General features: G+C 46.6%; 1 protein-coding gene across 2 annotated transcripts; it reads left to right on the top strand.

Annotated features, from left to right (window-relative positions):
- The first annotated feature begins 1,080 nt into the window (after positions 1-1,080).
- LOC134626637 (globoside alpha-1,3-N-acetylgalactosaminyltransferase 1-like) lies at positions 1,081-18,495 on the top strand. Of its 2 annotated transcripts, XM_063472625.1 has the most exons (11): positions 1,081-1,179; positions 3,752-4,035; positions 4,673-4,699; positions 7,472-7,516; positions 11,848-11,913; positions 14,930-14,962; positions 15,063-15,197; positions 15,283-15,415; positions 15,501-15,696; positions 16,747-16,966; positions 17,052-18,495. In XM_063472625.1, exons 2-11 carry the CDS (start codon positions 3,977-3,979, stop codon positions 17,188-17,190), a joined length of 1,053 nt encoding a protein of 350 aa, XP_063328695.1. In that variant the 5' UTR covers positions 1,081-1,179; positions 3,752-3,976; the 3' UTR covers positions 17,191-18,495. The 2 variants fall into 2 exon arrangements, with proteins under 2 accessions (XP_063328695.1, XP_063328696.1); XM_063472626.1 differs by lacking the exons at positions 7,472-7,516; positions 11,848-11,913.
- Positions 18,496-20,442: the final 1,947 nt, after the last annotated feature.

Here is a 20,442-nt window from a genome sequence, read left to right as displayed (position 1 = left end):
TGGGCAGAGGGGAGAGGGGCTGTAGTGACACTCGCAGTAGCACAGGAACAGAGCGGGAGGGAGAGAGAGAGAAAGAGAGCCAGGGACAACAACGTCACATTAGAAAGGTATAGTAATCATCCACAACTATTTTCATGATAAAGGATTCAGAAAGTTTATTCATGCAGGCCCATATGACAGAGAATGTGCATCTTCTTTTTGTTTTCATATTTTTTCATGTTTATATTTAATTGTGTTGTGATTTGCAGTGTTTTGTGTTGTTTCACTTTAAATTTGTTTAAAAGGAAAAAGCTGAAAGTTTAAATAGTTAAAAGTTGAAATGTAAATAGTTGGTTTTTGTATTATATGATTTATTTATTACATTTTATGTGGAGTGAATAAATAAAAGTATATTTACGGTGGCCCCTAGAGACAAACCACGTACAAACTCCAAAACACGTACGAACCCTGAAGCACGTACAAATTCCAAAGTACGTACAAACTCCAAAACATGTAAAAACTCAGAAGCACGTACAAAAGACAACAGAAGTGCTCCAGGACACTAGCGCAGTGTTGAGCTTTTGTTACCTGGTGGCTACACAAGCCAGCAAGTACCAACGGCTGGATTTGGTGTGTGGGTGTAACAGGTAAATTAACTTTTTTTTTTTAATTATTTGAATATATATGCGTGTTTGTGTATAAATACACAAACAATACACATATGCTTTCAATAGTGTAATTTAAGTGATCTAGGTAGCTCTGTTTTGGAAATTCAGTTAACGCTAGAAATGTGCTTTGGAGTTTGGACGTGCTTTGTCTCTAGAGGCCACCGTATATATTTATATATAAAAATATATAAATAAACCACTTTTTTTTACATTAGTAATTCCTTTTGTGCATAATTTTATATTATTGTTAATAATAAATTAATTAAAGCAACAAAACAACCTGAAGAAATGGTTGGGATCCGAAAGAGCCGGCTCTTTTTAGTGAGCCGAGTCGAGCCGAAAGAGCAGGTTCTCTAAAAAGAGTCGGAAATCCCATCACTAGACCAAACGCATCAGGCAGAAACACGGAAGCGTTTCAACACAGCACCGGAGGGATGTTAGGGGGCGTGGCCTCGCCGCTGGGTGCGGCGGAGCAGGAAATGAAGGTCAGACAGACGAAGAAGACGGAGAAGAACGACCAGCGCAAGCACAGGTAGGTGCTGTCTATCCGCCCGTGTGTGTGCGAGTGTGTGTCGCGCTGTTTCCGGGTTGGTTAGGAGCTCCGGGCTGGAAACGGAGAGGCGGAAACATCATGAAGTGTGGGGCCGGTATCGGGTCACAGTATGGCTCTGCGGGGAGGGGAAGAGACAGGGACGGCGGCGGTGTGTGTGTGTGTGTGTGTGTGTGTGTGTGTGTGTGTGTGTGTGTGTGTGTGTGTGTGTGTGTGTGTGTGTGTGTGTCCACTGTTGAGGTTCTAACAATATAAGAACTGATCCCAGAACAGTTATTTTACTGCACAGAACACACACAGTCACACAGACAGACACACGTTTGTCACATGTAGTGTGACCTGTCATAACTGCCTCACACATGCAGAGTGTGGGAGTGATGTCATCCATCTTCTTCCTCTTCTCCGGGGTTAGGGGTCACGTGGGCAGCAGCCTAAGCAGAGCCTCCGGCCGTTTATCAATGCCCAAGTACGCGAGTACGTACTCGCGTTCTCGGTGAGTACGTACTCGCCGAGAACGCACGGGAGTACGTACCCGCCGAGAACGCGAGCACGGACTCGCGATATGTACAATTGGAACACCTGCGTACGTGTTGATGTCACAGGTCCGGAGTTTTTACTGCCGTCCCCTCTTAATTTAACTGTGAGTAACATGTTATGAAGCTTAACTTTAATCACAGCCAAACCGGTTTACTCAGGAACAGATAAAACACTGAAATAAACCAAACATTAACATTTAGAAGTGATCTAAGTGACTTATATATCATTTTTAACCTCAGTAGTGAAACCTCTATTAATAAAAATAGTGTACATGTACATACGTGTACATACCTTAATAAAAACAAGCAGGTGAGATGTTGGAACGCTTGTATTTCTATTCTAGTGGACACTCAATACTATAGACAGCTGCTGGGGTTTCTTTAACCTGAGTAGTGAGAAGTCCGCGAGGGGGGGTGGAAACGATGTGCCGGGAGTCCGCTGTTGAGTTTTGGACGAAATGCATTCTGGGATATATAGCTCTCCCAAGTCCACACCGATGCATGCTCGATAAAACGGGCGGATCGAGAACACATCCGGGACTTTTTCGCGTTCTCGGCTTGATGCGTACTTCGAATTGGAACAGTACTTGGTCTCCGACTGATGACGTTTCACGAGTACACGAGAACGCAAGTACGCACAAGTACTCATATTGATAAACGCCCTCCCTCTCCACCTCCTCCAGCTTATCCGGGGGAACACCGAGGCGTTCCTAGGCAAGCTGAGAAAGAGAATCCCTCCAGTGTGTCCTGGGTCTGCCCCGGGCCTCCTCCCAGTGGGACATGGCCAGAACACCTCACCCTGGAGGCATCCCTGTCAGATGCCCAAACCGCCTCTAGTGGCTACTTTCAAAGCCAGGAAGTGATGTCAGAATGAGGAAATGCTCCGAGACCTTAAAACAGGAACAAATCTGTGCCCACACAGCGTTGAGCTGTTCCCCTCTGCTTCACTGCAGGTGCTCTGGCCTCTGTGTCGGAGGAGGACCGAGCAGCTCAGGAACACCGTTTACCTGTTTGTGCTGAACATGTGATGTACTGTTAGTGACTCCAGACCAGCGAGGATCTGCTGGAGCTCAGCTCAGGAGGCAGGCACAGGCTTATGATCCTGCACAACAACAACCATCGTTTTCACACAAACAGAGGACTGACATGTGACGCGTGTGCATACCTTCATGTTGTTCCACGTGAGTGGACACAGCTCCACACCTGCATGATGAGCTGATGTCTCAAGGATTTTATTGACTAACTGAAGAATCAGAAATGAATCTTTTTTGTGATTAATAAGCAATCATTAATATTCAAAGGAGAAAGCAAAACTTGTGTCTTCAATGAAACACTGAAGCAAAAAAAGCTTCATTTTGGAACGCTGCAGCGGTACTTGAATGTGGGCGGGGCTTTGCTGTGACATTCACCTGAGCACGGTGTGAAGGTTTGATCTGACAACTTTATGTTACTGTGACAACAGCACAGCTGTGTCAGGTGACCGCGCTGCGTTTACAGCCGTGTTATTTTAGGCCGAGATAACTTCAGACTTTATGGCGCTGAAACACGCGTCTCGGTTTACAGTCATGAAAAGAAGCTCTGTATAACGATGCGATAAGGAGGTCAAAGGTCAGAGCATACAGGAAGTCAGGGAGGGCTTTAAATTTGATCCTACAGCTGCTGCTCCTGGAGGTTGATGGTTGGATTCCCAGTCGTGTGTGAGCAACACCCGAGTCACAGGGAGCGTGACACGCACGCACGCACGCGCGCGCACACACAGCCACTGCTGTAATGAGAGTTCAGTGTGGGAGCAGGCAGCTGTGAGAGGAAGAGGGGCTGTCTCAGGTAACCTGAGCCATAGGTGTGTACCTGCTGTACCTGCTGATCTTCTTTCTGAGACTGTGGATGTTGGTGCAGCAGCTCCATTCATCTCTCCGCTGATTGGCTGCTCCTCAAAACTTGTGAAGCTTTATTAACAGTATAGATTCTCTCTCTCTCTCTCTCTCTCTCTCTCTCTCTCTCTCTCTCTCTCTCTGTAGGGTGTGGAGCTCGCTCATCCCCAACACTCGCCTCTGCGAGCAGGATGTGAGTTGCGCCCGAACACTTCGACCTGCTGATCTGGAAACGCTGCGTTCTGTGCAGACACAGAAGAGTCGAGCTGGTTTTATTAGACTCGCTGGATCGTGGTCTGGGTGGAGCTGATTGATGTGGTCCTGATCTGGACCGAGAGGCCTGCGAGGATCAGGCCCGTCCCGGTCTGAAAGATGGCCGTGCTCCACACAAAAGCTGTGACTGTGATCCTGTCTGTCACTGTGCTGCTGGGGTGAGTTCATGTACTAATACTGCGTTTAATACTACTGTTAATGCGGTGTTTACTACTGAAGCCTCTGTTCGGTCTCTGCGATGTCAGCTTTGAGCAGAGCAAACACACGAAGCTCAGGTTTCAGGCGGATCCTGCCAGGTCTGCAGCTCGGTCTGCTCAGGGCGTTTCTCTTTGTTCCCGTCAGCGCTAATCTCGTCTCTGTGTTTGAGCTCGTCGCGTCGTTCAGGGTTCAGAATGGCACAAAGCCTTGTGAGTGACGGCTGTTTGTTCAGGTGTGTTCAGGCTGATGACTGAAGCTTTGTGTGTTGTGCGCTCCTATTGGTCAGCTCTATCATAAACACCTGATGATCATGTGTACAGTCCAGTAATAGTCTGGTTTTACAGAATGTAACCTCTGACCTCTGCTGCTTTTATTGTGAAGGTCTGGCTGAATGTGCAGGCGGCGGTCAGGACCATCGACCGGGTGTTTCTGAGGCGTGTCTGTATCAGATAATCAGAGACGGCCGTGGGCAGTCATGGCCACGCCACCGAGGCGGCGGTCGAGCCTGAGTGTTGGCGTGTTGGCGAGGGTTAGGAACATGTTAACGAGCTAAAGGTCTGCTGATTGATTAATGATTGTGTTTGTTTGACCCCACAGGCTGCTGTACTTGTCCCAGCACTACAGGTAACACACACACTCGCACAGACACGCATGATTCCTTCCTGCTAGCTTCCTCTTTGCTAAGTCTCTGACTTTCAAAATAAAAGTCTCAGAGCTTCCTGTCTGAGTTTGAACTGCAGCTGAAACGGTCACGTGACCCAGTCTGAGCGCACGAATCGGCGTGAATGTTGGAAGCTGCATCAACACAAACCGAACGAGACGTGAAGCTGTGTTGGATTCATTGGATGATCTGATGATGATGTCACAGCCAGGAAGTGTATTAATGTTCGGGTGACCATGCTTTGATTTCCAAAAAAGAGGACACTTGGCCCAGTCATGAAAAACTTTATTAATAGTGTTTGCTTAAAGACAACGTTAACATATTTAAACGATGCCTTCTCTGTGCAGTTAATGAATGGTGAAATAAAAAAAGTCACATAGGTTTTTACAACTGCAAGAAAAGAGGACAGTTCGTCGCCCTAATTAATGTGTGACAACGGGGGGGGGGGGTCCAAGTTCATGGGCTGCATCCTGCTGAGGACGCATTTGTAGGCCGATTACGTCACAGCGACACGACGAAGGCTGTTCAAATTTGTCGACTCCTCCGAATGCAGCCGACAAATGCGTCCTCCTTTTCCCTGAATTTGAAGGATGGGTCGGGTGTATCCTTCATGGCCCACCATATCCCAGAATTCATAGCGCGGCCCAGCCAATTCCAGTTTCCAACAATGGCGGCCACTACTAAGTTTTAAAATTACTCTTATTAATCTTTCTGGGTCACAAAATAAGCTTCTAAGATATTTTCAGGCGAGAATGTAGCTGTGTAAACATCAAATATCTGCTCGGTTCATCAAGATATCGCATATTTGCAAAAGTGCTTCGACGTTTTCAGAGACATCTGTTACCCACCAGCTCGATAGCTGACCAGGAGCTCGAGGGTCACTGAAGCCACCGAGAACGGCACAACTCCCGGCACACCATTTTCAGACCCCCGCGGACTTTCGCTACTCAGGTTAAACGTGATATATAAGTCACTTAGACAACCTAAAACGTTATTGTTTGTCTTTTTTAGTGTTTTATTTGCTTGTGAGTAAATCGGTTTGGCTGAGATTAAAGTTATTAGATCAGATTAGATTTAAAAAAAAAACAAACTTTATTAATCCCCCGGGTGGTTTTCACACAGCTGACTAAACGTCAAACAGAAAACTGATTAAACAGAAGTGTGAGACGGTCGAGAGTTTACACCAGTGTCCTGTTATATTTTAGATAGCAAGGAGCAGACGGCCGAGTTTATTAAACTCCACCGAGACAGCGGTGACGCTAATCTGAAGGCTAGACCGTCCCATTTCACAGCCGTTTACTACCGGCCTACCTGACCTTCTGAGGACCTGGCCCACGTAGACCGTGAAGGCCAGGTCCTCAGGATGCAGCAGCCCATGAATTTGGACATGACTAACATGACACTTCCGTGTGCCGGGGCAGCCAATCAGCAGAAAGGGGCGGGTAAAGTGAGAGCTGCCGGTCAGCGCGAGGGCTAAGGAAACCTAACTGAGATTTAGCGATGAGCTAAAGTGGGTGTAACGGGGTTCTGGGGATGTTTGGACCTGCTGGTCCCTGAGCTGCAGCTCGTCCACACGTTTGGCAGCTCTCTGCTCCCCACAGGCAAGCGTGAGAGCCTCTGAAGCGCCTGGATCTCAGATCTGTGAAGTGTTTTACCACTGATGGTTTCACTGGTTACGTCCCTTATGTGTTTCTCTTCTGTGAAAACTTTTTCCATGACCTGATTTGCATTTCCGTGAAAACTCTGAGCTCACTTTCACTGGCCATGGAAATGAACTCACACCAGGCTTATGTGTTTCGTGGAAGAGTGACTCACCTGTTTCACCTGTAGCTGCAGCAGCTGCACATCTGTAAGCCACACCCCTGTCTGTGTTTGATGTGTGTGGTCTGATTCCAGCATGTTCTCTCTGCGCACCCTGACCAATCAGCTTCACATCCACAGGCACACCGAGGGTGATGAAGGTGTGAAACAGAGCAGGTCTGGGATCAGTGTTCCTCTCTGGGAGTGCTGTGACACTCGGCTGATGGTTATGGGGGCGAGGGCAGAGTTAGGGAAAGATGGCTGACGTTGGCTGCAGCGACACCCAAGCCCTCCTTTGTTCCGTTTCGGAGAAAACCTCCTGATTTGCGTTTCTCAGATTCGTTTTTCTGGGATTTTCTTCCTCGTGGCGTCTGCAGCTGAAAGAGCAGCTGTGAGCTCTGCATTGTGTCCTGTTGATGGAGTCGAGTTACACAGAAGGCCTTTTTGTGTCCTCTGTCTGTTTGTGCGCTCGGGCCTCACGCCTGCGTTACCCCAAAGCCTCCTCGGGGCTTCCTGTGCACTGCTGTTTACTGTCAGCAGGGGGCAGTGTGGGTTAGCTGACGTGTCGTTCTTCGGTGTTTGACAGAAACGGCTGTTCAAGGTCAAAGGTCGTTAACAAGGCCATTGTGCAGATACAGAAGTTGGAGAAGTGTCTCCATTGTCACGCCGATAACAAGCAGACGTGTCTGATGGTGCATGACCACGCCCCGTGCTGTGCTGACACATGATTGGCTTGCACATTTTTTGTTCTGGCTGGTGATTGGCTGTGTGGAACATCTTTGCTTCATGCGCTCCTCTTCTTTTTCCTGCACAAATCACTGAAAGCACTCACGGCAACACCGATAATAAGACGGGAGCGGGTTACCGGGATCTGATCGATAACCAGTAACCTGTCGGAGGTGGGCGGGGCTAACTGTGATCTCTGTGTCGTGCAGAATCTCTCTGTCCCTTGAGGAGAAGTGGAAGACAGTGGAGGCGGGGTAAGTAACAAGAACTGTGTGTGTGTCTGTGTTTGTGTTTAAGGCGGCACTGATATCAGCTTATCAGCTCCGCCCTCAGCACCATCTGTTAGAATGAGTGAAGAAGGCAGCATCCTCTTCATCAGCCTCAATGTGAGGACAGAAAGGGGTGCGACCACCTGTTAGCGTCCACCTACAGAACTGTGCAAAAGTCCTGAACCACCCTGGAAACGTGCAAACGTACAGTGAACGAGTCCAAAGCAGAGTGAGTGATTGTAACGATCGGTGAGGTGAATGTGTGGCGTGAGCAGCTCTCGCTCTCTGCAGGGACGATGATCCCACCCCTGTAATTCGAGTAAGTTGAATAACATGTTTCGAGAAAGATCCCAGTAATTCCAGGAATGAGGAAAAGGCTGCCGAGTGTTTTTAAAGCAAGTTACTCAAACACCAGACGACTGAAGGCATAATCCTGCTGCTTATGTCACAGTGCCAAAGTTCAGACAGCAAAAATCCACACGGTTATGTTCACGATGTTACTGGGTTGAGTGCTGCAGGTGACCATTTGAATCATGGGAAATAATGCAGCAGATCAGCTGATTTCTAACTTTTCTGAAGTACTTCACAAAAGTTCTTCCAAGCAGGAGTGCGTTTTCCATGGGAACCCCCCAAACTAATCTGCTGGATATCACTGATTCGTCGTCGTTCTCTCAGTTACAGATCATCAAATCAAGTTGTATAAATGAGTTTCTGTAAGACGTGGACGCTCATTCACATTTGGTTAAAATCAGTCACGAATGAAGCTCAGAGGAATCAGAGATGTACCACAGGCCTTCAAGCTGGCAGTAGGTAGACCCAAAGAGCCAGCGCTCTTAGCTAATGACAAGCCAGATCCTTGAAAGACTCACACAGCTAACAGGTGTTACAGGTGCTGCAGTGGTTTGAAACAGATCTACAGTGGTATGCAAAAGTTTGGGCACCCTTGATAATTTTCATGTTTTTCCTTCATTGGTTGTTTGGATCAGCAATTTCATTTAAATATATCATATAGCAGACAAACACAGTGATAGTTGAGAAGTGAAATGAAGTTTATAGGATTTACAGAAAGTGCGCAATAGTTACTTAAACTAAATTAGGCAGGTGCATAAATTTGGGCACCCCAACAGAAAAATTGCATCAATATATTTAGTAGTAGAGCAGGGCGATATGGCCAAAAATATTTATCACGATATATATTTGAAAATTTGCGATAACGATATAACTGACGATATAATTGATGCGAGACAAAATACAATTCCACAACTTTACTAGCGCAAAAAAACACCATCCGTTTATTTTCACTTAAACAAGCAGTTGTTTTTTATGTGCATTAAAGCTATATAAAATTTAACAGTGCAAATGCAAATTTCTCGCTGAAAGTTTAACCAAAAGGCATTTCCAGTAGAAATGGGCTGACATATCCTGAGCATAACCATGTATAATGTCTACTGAAGTTAAAAAGAGGTGCTTTGCAACATTAAACTGCAGTGTGCCAAATAAAAAAGTCAAATACGTATTTTTTGGACCATAAGGTACACGGGATTATAAGGCACATTAAGCAAAACAAAGCAGTCAGATAAATCAAACTTTGTTGTTGCAGTTGTTGCAGTATAATGACTAACCTCGTATTGTGGATGGATTATCTCAGTTGTTCTCCTGACTGAAGTTTGGTCCGTTTACAGCATCCTGCCATGCGATTGCATTTGTCTCTAACCATCAGGAACCCTCACGTTAACTTTTATCGAGTGGAAAAGTATTAGCGTTCATCCTCCAGCTTCACTGTTTATGTTATGCTAACATAGCTGTGTAGCTAGCCACCACGTAGCACATCATTATATACCAGCTAGCCCAACTTCAGTAACCCTACAAACGTCACTGCTGTTTAGTTTTCTGTCTTCATTTATGTTGGAAGTGATAGCAGGGCTGTACGTTTAAATTTTTTCAGAAATCTCTCAGTCAGAACATGCTACATCATCCTTAGGTAACTAGCAAAACTAGCGAGCTAACTTCCTGCTAGCTTCCTGCTAACTTCTAACTCCGTTAAATGTAATAAATTCTGTTTTCATGGATGCCTGGATGTTAAACTTCATAGTTACACCTGGTAAAGCAGTAATGCTGATCGTTTATTAAAGATGAAAGAATTTAGACAGTTTTTAACTCTCAGTGATGCTGCAGTGTTCGTTTGACTTTGGGACCTGAAGCGGACGGAGTTTAGGACCCAGATTACTCCCAGATTTACGAGCACCTTAGTCCAGCAAATACGGCAATAACGACGGCCCGCTTGCATGTTCTACAAGAAAATGTGCTTTGTTGTGTATCTGACGGACAAACACCAAACCAGTTCCACATCACTGAAGTTGCACCATTTTTACAAACCAATTCTGGTTCATCCGTTTCACTCAACAATCGGCCATGGGTGTATGAAAACAAAGGCACTGCGCATTTTACCCATATTCTATCGCAGTATTTCATTTTCTTATCGTTGCCTAACATTGTACCGGTATTACCGTGAACAGTATAATATGGCCCAGCCCTATTTAGTAGATCCTCCTTTTGCAGAAATAACAGGCTCTAAACACTTCCTGTAGGTTCCAATGAGAGTCTGGATTCTGGTTGAAGGTATTTTGGACCGTTCTTCCTTACAAAACATCTCCAGTTCAGTCAGGTTTGATGGTTTCTGAGCATGGACAGCCCGCTTTAAGTCACACCATAGATTTGCAATAATATTCATGTCTGGGGACTGAGATGGCCATTCCAGTACATTTTCCTTGATCCTCTGCTGAACGCCTTAGTAGACTTAGCAGTGTTCAGGGTTGTTATCTTGTTGAAATATCCAGCCCCAGCGCAACTTTGTCACTGATTCTTGAACATTGTTCTCAAGAATCTGCTGATATTGACTGGAATCCATACGACCCTCAACTTTAAGATTCCCAGTCCCTGCACTGGCCTCACAGCCCCACAGCATGATGGAACCACCACCACATTTTACCGTGGGTAGCAGGTGTTTCTCTTGGAATGCTGTGTTCTGTTTCCTCCATGCATACCGCCTCTTGTTATGTCCAAATAACTCAGTTTTAGTTTCATCAGTCCACAGCACCTTATTCCAGAATGAAGCTGGCTTGTCCAAATGTGCTTTAGCATACCTCAAGAGACACTGTTTGTAGCATGTACACAGAAAAGGCTTCTTTTGCATCACTCTCGCATACAGCATCTCCTTGTGCAAAGTGCACTGAATAGTTGAAAGATGCACAGTGACACCATCTGCAGCAAGATGATGTTGTAGGTCTTTGGAGCTGGTGTGTGGGTTGACTGTGACTGTTTCACCATCCTTCGCCTCTGCTTATCTGAGATCTTCCTTGACCTGTCACTTCCGGTGACAGTGGAAACTGACAGCTGAAAGCTCTGAGACAGCTTTTTGTATCCTTCCCCTAAACCATGATGTTGAACAATCTTTGTTTTCAGGTCATGTGAGAGTTGTTTTGAGACTCCCATGTTGCTACTCTCGAGAGAAGATGCAAAGAGGAGAAAAACTTGCAATTGGCCACCCTAAATACCCTTCTCATGTCTGGATTAATAATAATGGATTGTAAAGCACTTTGTAAATGCAATTCCACTATTCATTCACTCTCACACACTGGTGGAGGCAAGCTATAGCCACAGCTGCCCTGGGGCAGACTGACAGAAGCGAGGCTGCCATATCGCGCCATCGTGATTCTTGCACAACGGGCAACCAAGACAGACAGAGCTGGGGATCGAACTGGCAACCTTCCGGTTACAAGATGAGCTTCCCAACCCCCTGAACCACGGTCACTTGTGTATGTAGGTCAAGGGTCAATGAGCTCACCAAACAAATTTTATGTTCCAATAATTAGTGCTAAAGGTATTCAAATCAATAAAATGACAAGGGTGCCCAAATTTATGCACCTGCCTAATTTAGTTTACGTAACTTTTGCACACTTTCTGTAAATCCTATAAACTTTATTTCACTTCTCAAATATCACTGTGTTTGTCTGCTATATGATATATTTAAATGAAATTGCTGATCCGAACAACCAATGAAGGAAAAACATGAAAATGATCAGCGGTGCCTAAACTTTTGCATAGCACTGTATCTAATGGACGTTGCAGGGGCGGATCTACAGGGGTGGCGTGTGCCACCCTAAAATAATCTCTTGCCACCCCAGTTTAGCATACGATTAAAATAAGCTACCATTAGCCTGGCTACAGTTAACATTGCCTATAAATCTTAAAACTGAATACATAGTGTGTGTGTGTGTGTGTGTGTGTGTGTGTGTGTGTGTGTGCGCGTGCTGCAGATCTGCCGTTGAAACCACCAAGTTCAGTCAGCCTGGTATTGATCTCCACCTGGAGTCTCCTGAGCAGTAAGTACTGTCCTTTCTAATCAGCAGCTTCTTCGCTCTGTGGCATCACAGTTTTCATCAGCAGCTTTTTTTTCTGACAAAAACAAAACGATGCTGTATGCAAGACAAATATTATGACCATGATATAGTCAACAAATAAAAACAAAATTATTCTGACGAGACCCAATCGGACCTCATTAACTTGTAGAAAGTGATCTTAAGGTGCACATTTGATCTGCCTCCAGGAAACGGTCTTGCTAGTTCCCCATTTCCCATGAAAACTGATCCTGGGTGTGTAACAGATCAGGGGGCCGGTGTACTGGCCCGGGACAGGGTTACGGGGGTCCTACCCTGAAGTCAGGTCGATGGGCTCGAGGGCGAGCGTCCGATGCCTGGTGCTTAGGCTGTGGAGCCCAGCTGGGTTCAGCCGCCTCACACTAGTAGAGTTTGTATGAATAAATTGTGACTAAGACTAAATCACTGCTCTGTGGGCGGCTGCTGCTGAGGAAAGGAGCTTCAGCGCTTCCTTTATTTGCTCCTTTAGTGAGGAGGCACTCAGCCATCCTCTGTTATCCATCCCATAATTCATAGCGACATATCGTCTAAAGATTGTTTTAAACTCACAGCTGAACTCTGACCGTCACACAGCTGGAAAAACATTTACTTCCTGTTGGCTCACGTGAAGGACGAACTCTGTAAATCTAAATCTGATCCGTATGAACCAATAGGAGTGAGTTTCAGGCTGTGTATAATCAGTCAGCTCTGCAGCATCAGCCTCGGGGAGTTTACTGTGGCTCAGCTGGGATCACTGAGGATGGAGTCACAGGAACAAACAGGGAGGAGGGAACGACTTCCACTGGATCATTTGACCTGTATGGGGCGGGTTACTGTGCCACTACAGTCGCAGGCTGATCTACTAACAGTGCACCGTCTGTACAAACAGCAGCCAGTTCACTTCAGTAAAAACTAGCAATCAGCCAAAAGCAGCTCAGAGTGATGCTGAGGCCCAGTTTTAGGGCAGAATCAGAGCTGAGATCATTCTGATAACATCTCCTCCTCCCATTGTCTGTGAAGGTTCTCAGTCATCCAGGTCATCGTAGTCTAAGGAGCTTGAAAAGAAAAGCATCTGGACTTCTTTGAGTTGCTTGAAGACGTTTCTCCTCTCATCTGAGAAGCTTCTTCAGTTCTAGGGTAAAATCGTGGAGAGTCCCAGGTTTAAACCCCGTGGGAGTTTCCCCCCAAAGAGGGACAAAAGGACCCCGTGATGATCCTCTACCTAATCACATGAGCCAAGGTGTGAAAGTGGGTGTGGGTCCCAATCAGACAGGGTTTCAGGTGAGCTCATTGTGAAACCTGGCCCCACCCTATCATGTGATTTCCTGGGGTCAGCTGGTCCAGGGTGTGAGTGGGTGCTAAGGCGTCTGGGATGTCGTGCTTGGAGAAAACTCTCCTGAGTTTCTCTGATACACCAGCTACATAGGGGATGACAATGTTGTTGCGTCTGTCTTTCTTATCCAGACACCAGACCAGACACCAGCTAGGGAGGATCTAAAGGTCAAAGGTCACTATTTCAAGGATGCCAATGTTCACATTTTGGACTGAGAAGATGGTTTGAAAGAGGAGTGAAAGAAGCCATTTATGTCCACTGTGAGCGACCATCTTTGAACAGAGGCGGTGGTTTACGACACCAACTGTCTGCCATCTATAATCCAGTTTTGAGTTCCCTCCCCAGACGCCTTAACGCCCACTCACATCCTGGACCATCTGACCTCAGGAAATCACATGATAGGGTGGGGCCAGGTTTCACAATGAGCTCACCCGAAACCCTGGCTGAATATTCTTCCACCAAAAGCTGCTGCCGACATGAGTAGATCTGATCGTTCTTTCTTGAATGAAGGGTTACTCTTTTACTGGATGTTCTCATAAATTAGCAGGGTTAGAACAGCTGTCATGACGTCATATGTGTGTTTTGTAGTCTATTTTTTGCTGAAGTTAGTTTGTTCCGATACCTGAGCACCGCTCTGCTCGCCTCTTATTCCTTATCAACTTTTCTAGCTGATGAAGTTTTCATCAGGTCATGGAAAGGTAGTGAAAGAGGCAGTTTGAAACTGTGTCCTCATATTTGTGAAATGTGTGACGGCTGACACCTGCTGGTCAGGAGCAGGAACTGCATGCATGTGACTGAAGATCACGGATCTTTACTTTCATTCTGATCATTCGAGTAGAAGCTGCAGGGTGCAGTTTTCAGCAGAAACGCCACTAAAATATTATTCTGATTCTGTTTATGCACCATGCAGTCCAGTCACCTGCAAAAGGCTAAAAATATTATAAAAACTTCAGCTTTACATCTGCTGACATCCGAAAGTCGGACCCGTCCTGACGTCTATGAGGGCCTGATAGAGAACTGATGGAGGGGACACTGACGTGTGGAGACGTCACACGTCTATCGTCCATCTTGACCTTCCTGATAAACCTGGATCTGGATCAGGACTTCCTTCAGGATCTGGATCTAACTCATAAATGTGTTCCCAAAAGGTTGGTTCTGTTCATCTTTTCATCATCATCAGGTGACTCCTTCAGTCTCAGCTGGCTGCAGGTTTCCAACCTTATAAACAGGACATGAAACCAGCACCACTGATTTACAATGGGCTGTGAGGTCAGTTTATGATCATTAACATGCAGATTGTCATGACCACTGATCAGTGTCCACGAGTCCCACTCACAGAGAGTTGGGGAATGGCTGCAATCCCAGCATTGTAGGATGGTGACAGATGTACCCTCAGGCCCCTCCTCCATTCAGAGATGGTCTTTCCATGTAAGGAATCTCCCACTGAAAACGTCCAGATGAACAGAATCCATTTTTTGGGATTTCCAGGTAAGGATTTTTCCTTACCTGGATGATTGAGCGTGCATCAACTCGTCATAAATGCGTCCCTCTTGCAGCGCCCCCTGCTGGACAAACTGAATGCGCTTAGCTGCGTCAGGCTGGTGATGTTGGCTCGTATTGAACTTTGACCTCTTTGTTTCTGTGTTTCAGTCTGAAGTACAACCAGCCCAGCATCGTGCACGGGTCCGTATCTCTCTCTGTTTCTTTATGTCATGATGTTTGTATTTTTGATAAATATGATGATGATGATGGAGGTGATGATGGTGTGTCTCTGTAATGGCAGTCGTGCTGACGTGGTAACGGTGACGCCATGGTTGGCTCCGGTGGTCTGGGAGGGAACCTTCAACCCGTTTCTCCTGGACAGCATCTACAAAAGGAAGAACGTCACCATTGCCATCACCGTCTTCGCTGTCGGAAAGTAAGTGTGACATACAACGCTCCGGTTTCCCTGCAGGCCTAAAAGCAGCGTCTCTGGCTTTACCTTTGACCTCTCCTCTGCACAGGTACATCATGTTCCTGAAGGACTTCCTGCAGACGTCTGAGGAGCACTTCTTCGTTGGCTTCAGGGTGGACTTTTATGTGTTCACCGATCGCCCCAACGAGGTGCCCAAAGTGAACATGGCGGCCGGCAGAATGGTAAACGGATCCTGTAACCAAACGCAGCCTCTTGGTGGATTCTTTGTTTTCTGACTCTGCCTCCTTCCTCCTCTTCCTCCTTCAGCTGATGGTGCGCTCGGTGCCCAGCTCAAACCGCTGGCAGGAGATCTCAGCTCGCAGGATGGAGATCATCCAGAACCTGATCGAGGAGAAGCTTCAGAACCGCGCCAACTACATCTTCTGTCTGGACGTCGACTCCAAGTTCCACGGTCGCTGGGGGGCCGAGTCGCTGGGAGGACTCGTGGCCGTGATCCATCCAGGTGTGGTCTCCCACGCCGCCACGAAACCGTATGATAAGGAGTTTGTGGTCGACGTTTCAGCTCGATCAAAAACACCACACACACATCTGAGTGTTCCCACATCTGTAAACATCAGCAGAGAAGCTCCCGCCCTCGCCTCCACTTCCCAAAGAAACAAAGTCTGGCTGTGGGTCTCCATGGTGACCGCCGGCCAAATGTCTCGCTTATGGTCCAGGCCAGCATTTAGGGTCAGAGGTTAAGGCTGTTTTGGTGTCTTAGGATGTTTTTACTGAAACATGCCACTGTCTGACCTTTGACCTGTGACCTTAAAGCTGTGTTTTATTTTATTATCTTTATGATTGGAGCAGAATTGGCTGAAATCTTTGACTTCTGTACAAACTGACCTCCCAGCCCATTGTTCCTTCAGTGGGCTGGTTTCAGTCATTATGCAAATGTCCTGTTTATAAGGTTGAAACCTGCAGTCAGCTGAGACTGAAGAAGTCACCTGGATGATGATGAAACGTTTCTCCCACAAAACGCTACGTCCAGATGAACAGAATCAACTTTTGGAGATTTACTTTCCTGGATGATTGAGCGTGCATCTAGCTACTTAAACCATCGCAGGCCTGCTATATTGTTGTGAAGACAAAAAGTCTGCGTAGTATAAAGTTTTTTTCTGCGTGACCTTTATTTTGACTTTTCACCAAAGTTGAATCATCTGGAGCTGTTACTGGTATCTCCCATCAGACAAAATTTGAACATAATATCTTGAAAACTGTGGACACGAGTGCTAACAAGCAGACAGATTACATCATCCCTCCTGTTGGGGCGAGTATTTCAGTTTAAGGCACATGCTTCAAATCATAAGGTCAAAAACAGGCATTACGTTTGTGGCATACTGATATGAAAACAGAAAAGGTACAGAGACATCAACCCTAAAATAATAGCTCGATCTCCTCTGAGTACATCTCAAAAACTCAAAAAAAGATTTCAGGTGCGTTCAGTTCTGCTTTCTGCGGCTTCGTTCAGCCCTGGAACTTTTAGTGACATCGCTCCCACCTGTGTCTGCAGGTTACTACAGAGATGACCGCAGCAAGTTCCCCTACGAGCGGAGGCCTGCCTCCAACGCCTACGTGGCTCCCGGGGAGGGGGACTTCTACTACTGTGGAGGGGCGTTCGGGGGGTTGGTGCAGGAAGTTCACCTGCTCGCCAAAACCTGCCGCAAGAACTTTGAGGACGACGCCAAGAGGGGCATCGAGGCAGCTTGGCAGGAGGAGAGTCACCTGAACAGGTAGGAAAGGTGGCTGGGGAGGTGCTGGATGTGCTGGTCCTTGTTGTTATCGGTTGATGATTCTACTTCCTGCTTCTCTACTCAGGTACATGTGGATCAACAAACCCAGCAAGGTGCTGTCACCTGAGTACCTGTGGCAGGACTTCAAACCCAAAAACCCAGAGGTCCATATCATCAGGTTCTCCGGGGTCATCAAGAACTACGCCAACATCCGACCCAACTGAACCAGACCAAACTGGACTGAACTGGGTGAAATGAGCCAGTGTGTGTCTGACTTTGGGAAAGGTCTCGCACATCTGACCTTCACCCATAATCCCTCTCAGGAATCATTTTTTAACCCCACCCCCAGACCTGCTGGATTTCCTCTACTGAGCATGTACAGTTTTTAAACAATTTATGCTGTTGAGTCATAGAAATGTCCCGCCCTCAGTCCTGTGCCCCGCCCACATCGGTGCTCCAGACTAGCCCCGCCTCCAGCTGCAGTATAAACCAAAACAGCGACTCTAATGAAGTTTCATCAGTTTGACCTTAAATGTTCTAAATGACCGTCTGAGTCAAAGTGCACCTGCGGCCGGGTTGACAGGGTCAGGTGAGCCTGCTGTGCGGCGAGGACTCGAGTTTAAAAAGATTCCAGCTGAAGAAAAACAGCTGATCCCATCCCTAGTTCCTGTGTTTTGGTTTTATAGACAGCTGGAGCGGTTAGCGCTGCCCCCCTGAGGTCTTTGATCAAATTCATGGAACTGCCTCTCGTTCCCCCGATTCTGATTTCTTTGTGTTTCCTAATGTTTGTGTTTGATTTTTTTATAACTTTTCCTACACGTGGAGCCGACAGGAAGCTCAGCTTCAACTATCCAGGTAAACTTTGGGCTGTTAGGTGTGGGTTTGCTGCTTGTGTTTAATTGCAAAACTGTGATGTACCTGCATGTTTTTACCCACGATGCATTTTTCTAGCCTGACCGAGAGTCTCTTGGTGTGAGAAAGTGAAGGTGCACATACCTCAGTGTGCTTGCTGCTGTCGTCCTGACTCGATCACCATCTCAGGTAGTCTGTGTGACTTTTAGCTTACCTGAAGGACCAAGTGGACGGTGAAGTGTTAGTTGCCTCTCCACAAGTCACAAGAATCAGCAGACGTGCACACCGGGACCACCTGAGGGTCTTCACGCTAACGGTGCTCGAGGTCCCATTAATGGTTAGTAACCTGTGGGCTGTGATGGGTGGCAAGCCACAGGAGAAAGGTTTAGGGTCATGTGACAACACCGGCCAATACATAGGGGTAAAAAATGTAGGCACGTGACAGTTTCAAAGCTTTTATTTTGAAACATGAACATGGTGCTGTGGGGCAGGGATGGTTCTTGGGTGCCTTTTAGCTCAGGTGCACAAACACACCTGCAGCAGGTGTGCCAGCCTGAAACGGGTCTCTGCAACATGTGACCTTCATTTCCTCTGTTGTGCTGTACATTAAGGTCCTGTGTGATATTCTCTGTGAGGGAAGCTGTTTCAGTTTATTCAAAATAAAAGTATCAGATGAACATTTTATTATTTATTTTTTATTTCAAGCATATATTTTGCATCTTTCAGCTTGAAGCTGCTTTTTAAGCTCCATACCTCTGTAACCTTTTATCAGACTGTGGGCTGGGTTCTGGTTCTGGTTCCCAGACTAAACTGTCCCATCTGATTCTGATTCTCTCTGGTTCCAAATTCCTTTGACTCTCCATGAGGAAGAGGAGCTCCTGGACTCACTGGCAGCTGATGCCTTCTGCACACTTGTACCAGCTCAGACCTGACGCCAGACCAGTCTGTAGATACCTGTTGTACACCTGTTCAGAACCATAGACATCATCTCGGATTCAAGAAGCGATGCACGAGTGCCTCCTGCCAGGATCTGAGGATAGCCCACCCATTAGGTCAGGTGACTCGGGACGGCCCTGATCTTTGTGTAAGTAGAAGATGAAGACCTTCCTCCAAGGATCCAGAATGGCAGCAGCTGAGAGACAAAACACTGAGCCTTCAAAATCTTACTTTGTCTAAAACTGTTCATGGTGTTTAGTCCTGTTTGACTAAAAATGTACTTCCTGCGTTTGTCCACTGGGGGTCAGTAAAACACTTCACCTGTAGCTCTGCAGAGCCCTGTGCTGCTCAACCAGGCTGGCAGACCCAGCTCATGTACCTTAAAGTCAAAAGTCAGGTTCAGAGGTCAGCATGACGCTAACCCAGGGCTTCCCTGCACGCTCACAGGAAGGGTGTAGCTGACAGCATCTGACCAATCACAAACAAGCATGGGTGTACGGACAGCTGATTTTACAAATAAAACTGAAGTAGAATGATTAAATACAGACGAGTGAGTGTATGAGTAAAGGTTCTGACTACGAAGGCTGAATGAATGTGTGTGTAGTTTTTAACGCTTCCGTTGGTCAGACTAACGCATAAAGTTTAACATGTTGGATGCACGGAGGACCGCCGCCTGCGTGAGAGGGCAGACTGTCCGATCGGACACGGACAATCCGGTGGGCTACAATCGAGTGTTTGATTAAAGGAATGTTCACAGACAGTCTGAGTTTTGCTTCTCTGAGCTGCAACATCGTTGGAGTTTATCGCTCCGAGAGGAAAGAATAAAAACCAGAGCAAATCTGATCTGAGGTCAGATCACTCTTTGTCACATGCAAAGTCATGTGAGTACAACACACAGTGAAATGTGTCCTGAACGGCTCCTTGACTCTGCAAACATATTAAACAATAATTGCATTTAAATAGAAACATTGTGCAAATGAAATGTTAAAGTGCTTTGTGCCATATTAGCACAGCAGTGTAACTGAACAGAGTAATGTACAACAGTGACCGTTATTAACGCTCATAGAAGAATAAACCTGTTTCCAGCCAATAGAAAGAAACCGACTAACTCTGCACACAGAGCTCTGAGGGATCATCAGGAGCTCTGATTGGTCAGCACGTTGAGATTTCATCTGTAATCTGGAGCAGGTTTGCAGCATTAGTTACCATGGTGACATAGCCCAATGAGAAGTTAGCTGGATCGTTTGAGGCTCCAGACTCTACAGCGTGAGGTGTGAACTCTGTCCTGTAGGTGGCGCTGTGGCTCCCCCACATATTAGAACAAACATCGTTGACTTGAAGCAGATTTCCCATCGTGCTTCCAAATGGAAGTGAGATAAGGAATGGCTCAGGCTCCCCTTGTTTATCAAACAGTAATCAGGGTCCTGTTCTTCCTCTTTATCTGCAGAAAGGACTTCCTGTCTGACTCTGACAGGAAGTCGCACGGTCATCAAGAGACTGGCTCACCATCCAATCACAGCAGAGTGTGTGTCCTGCCGCGCCTCTCGGGATGGTCTCGCATCGGCCGTCACACGGGGTTTACTGTGCTGTGAGTCACTGTCACTCGTTGGCTCCGGTTGGAGGTTAGAGGTCACTGTTAGGCGCAGCGCTCATTATTGGTAATGCTGCCGCAGATCTGGTGCCGTTAC

This window comes from Pelmatolapia mariae, linkage group LG4, assembly GCF_036321145.2.
Source record: "Pelmatolapia mariae isolate MD_Pm_ZW linkage group LG4, Pm_UMD_F_2, whole genome shotgun sequence".
NCBI classification, from domain to species: Eukaryota; Metazoa; Chordata; class Actinopteri; order Cichliformes; family Cichlidae; genus Pelmatolapia; species Pelmatolapia mariae.
Note: the sequence above shows the minus strand (reverse complement) of the source record. Positions and strands in the feature narration are given on the sequence as shown.

Bases quoted from the DNA above. Each gene is read 5' to 3' on its own strand.
- LOC134626637 (XM_063472625.1), top strand. From the start codon at position 3,977: ATGGCCGTGCTCCACACAAAAGCTGTGACTGTGATCCTGTCTGTCACT. The intron at 4,036-4,672 runs GTGAGTTCATGT...TTGACCCCACAG, and splicing joins TCTGTCACTGTGCTGCTGGG to GCTGCTGTACTTGTCCCAGC. The intron at 15,416-15,500 runs GTAAACGGATCC...TTCCTCCTTCAG, and splicing joins ACATGGCGGCCGGCAGAATG to CTGATGGTGCGCTCGGTGCC.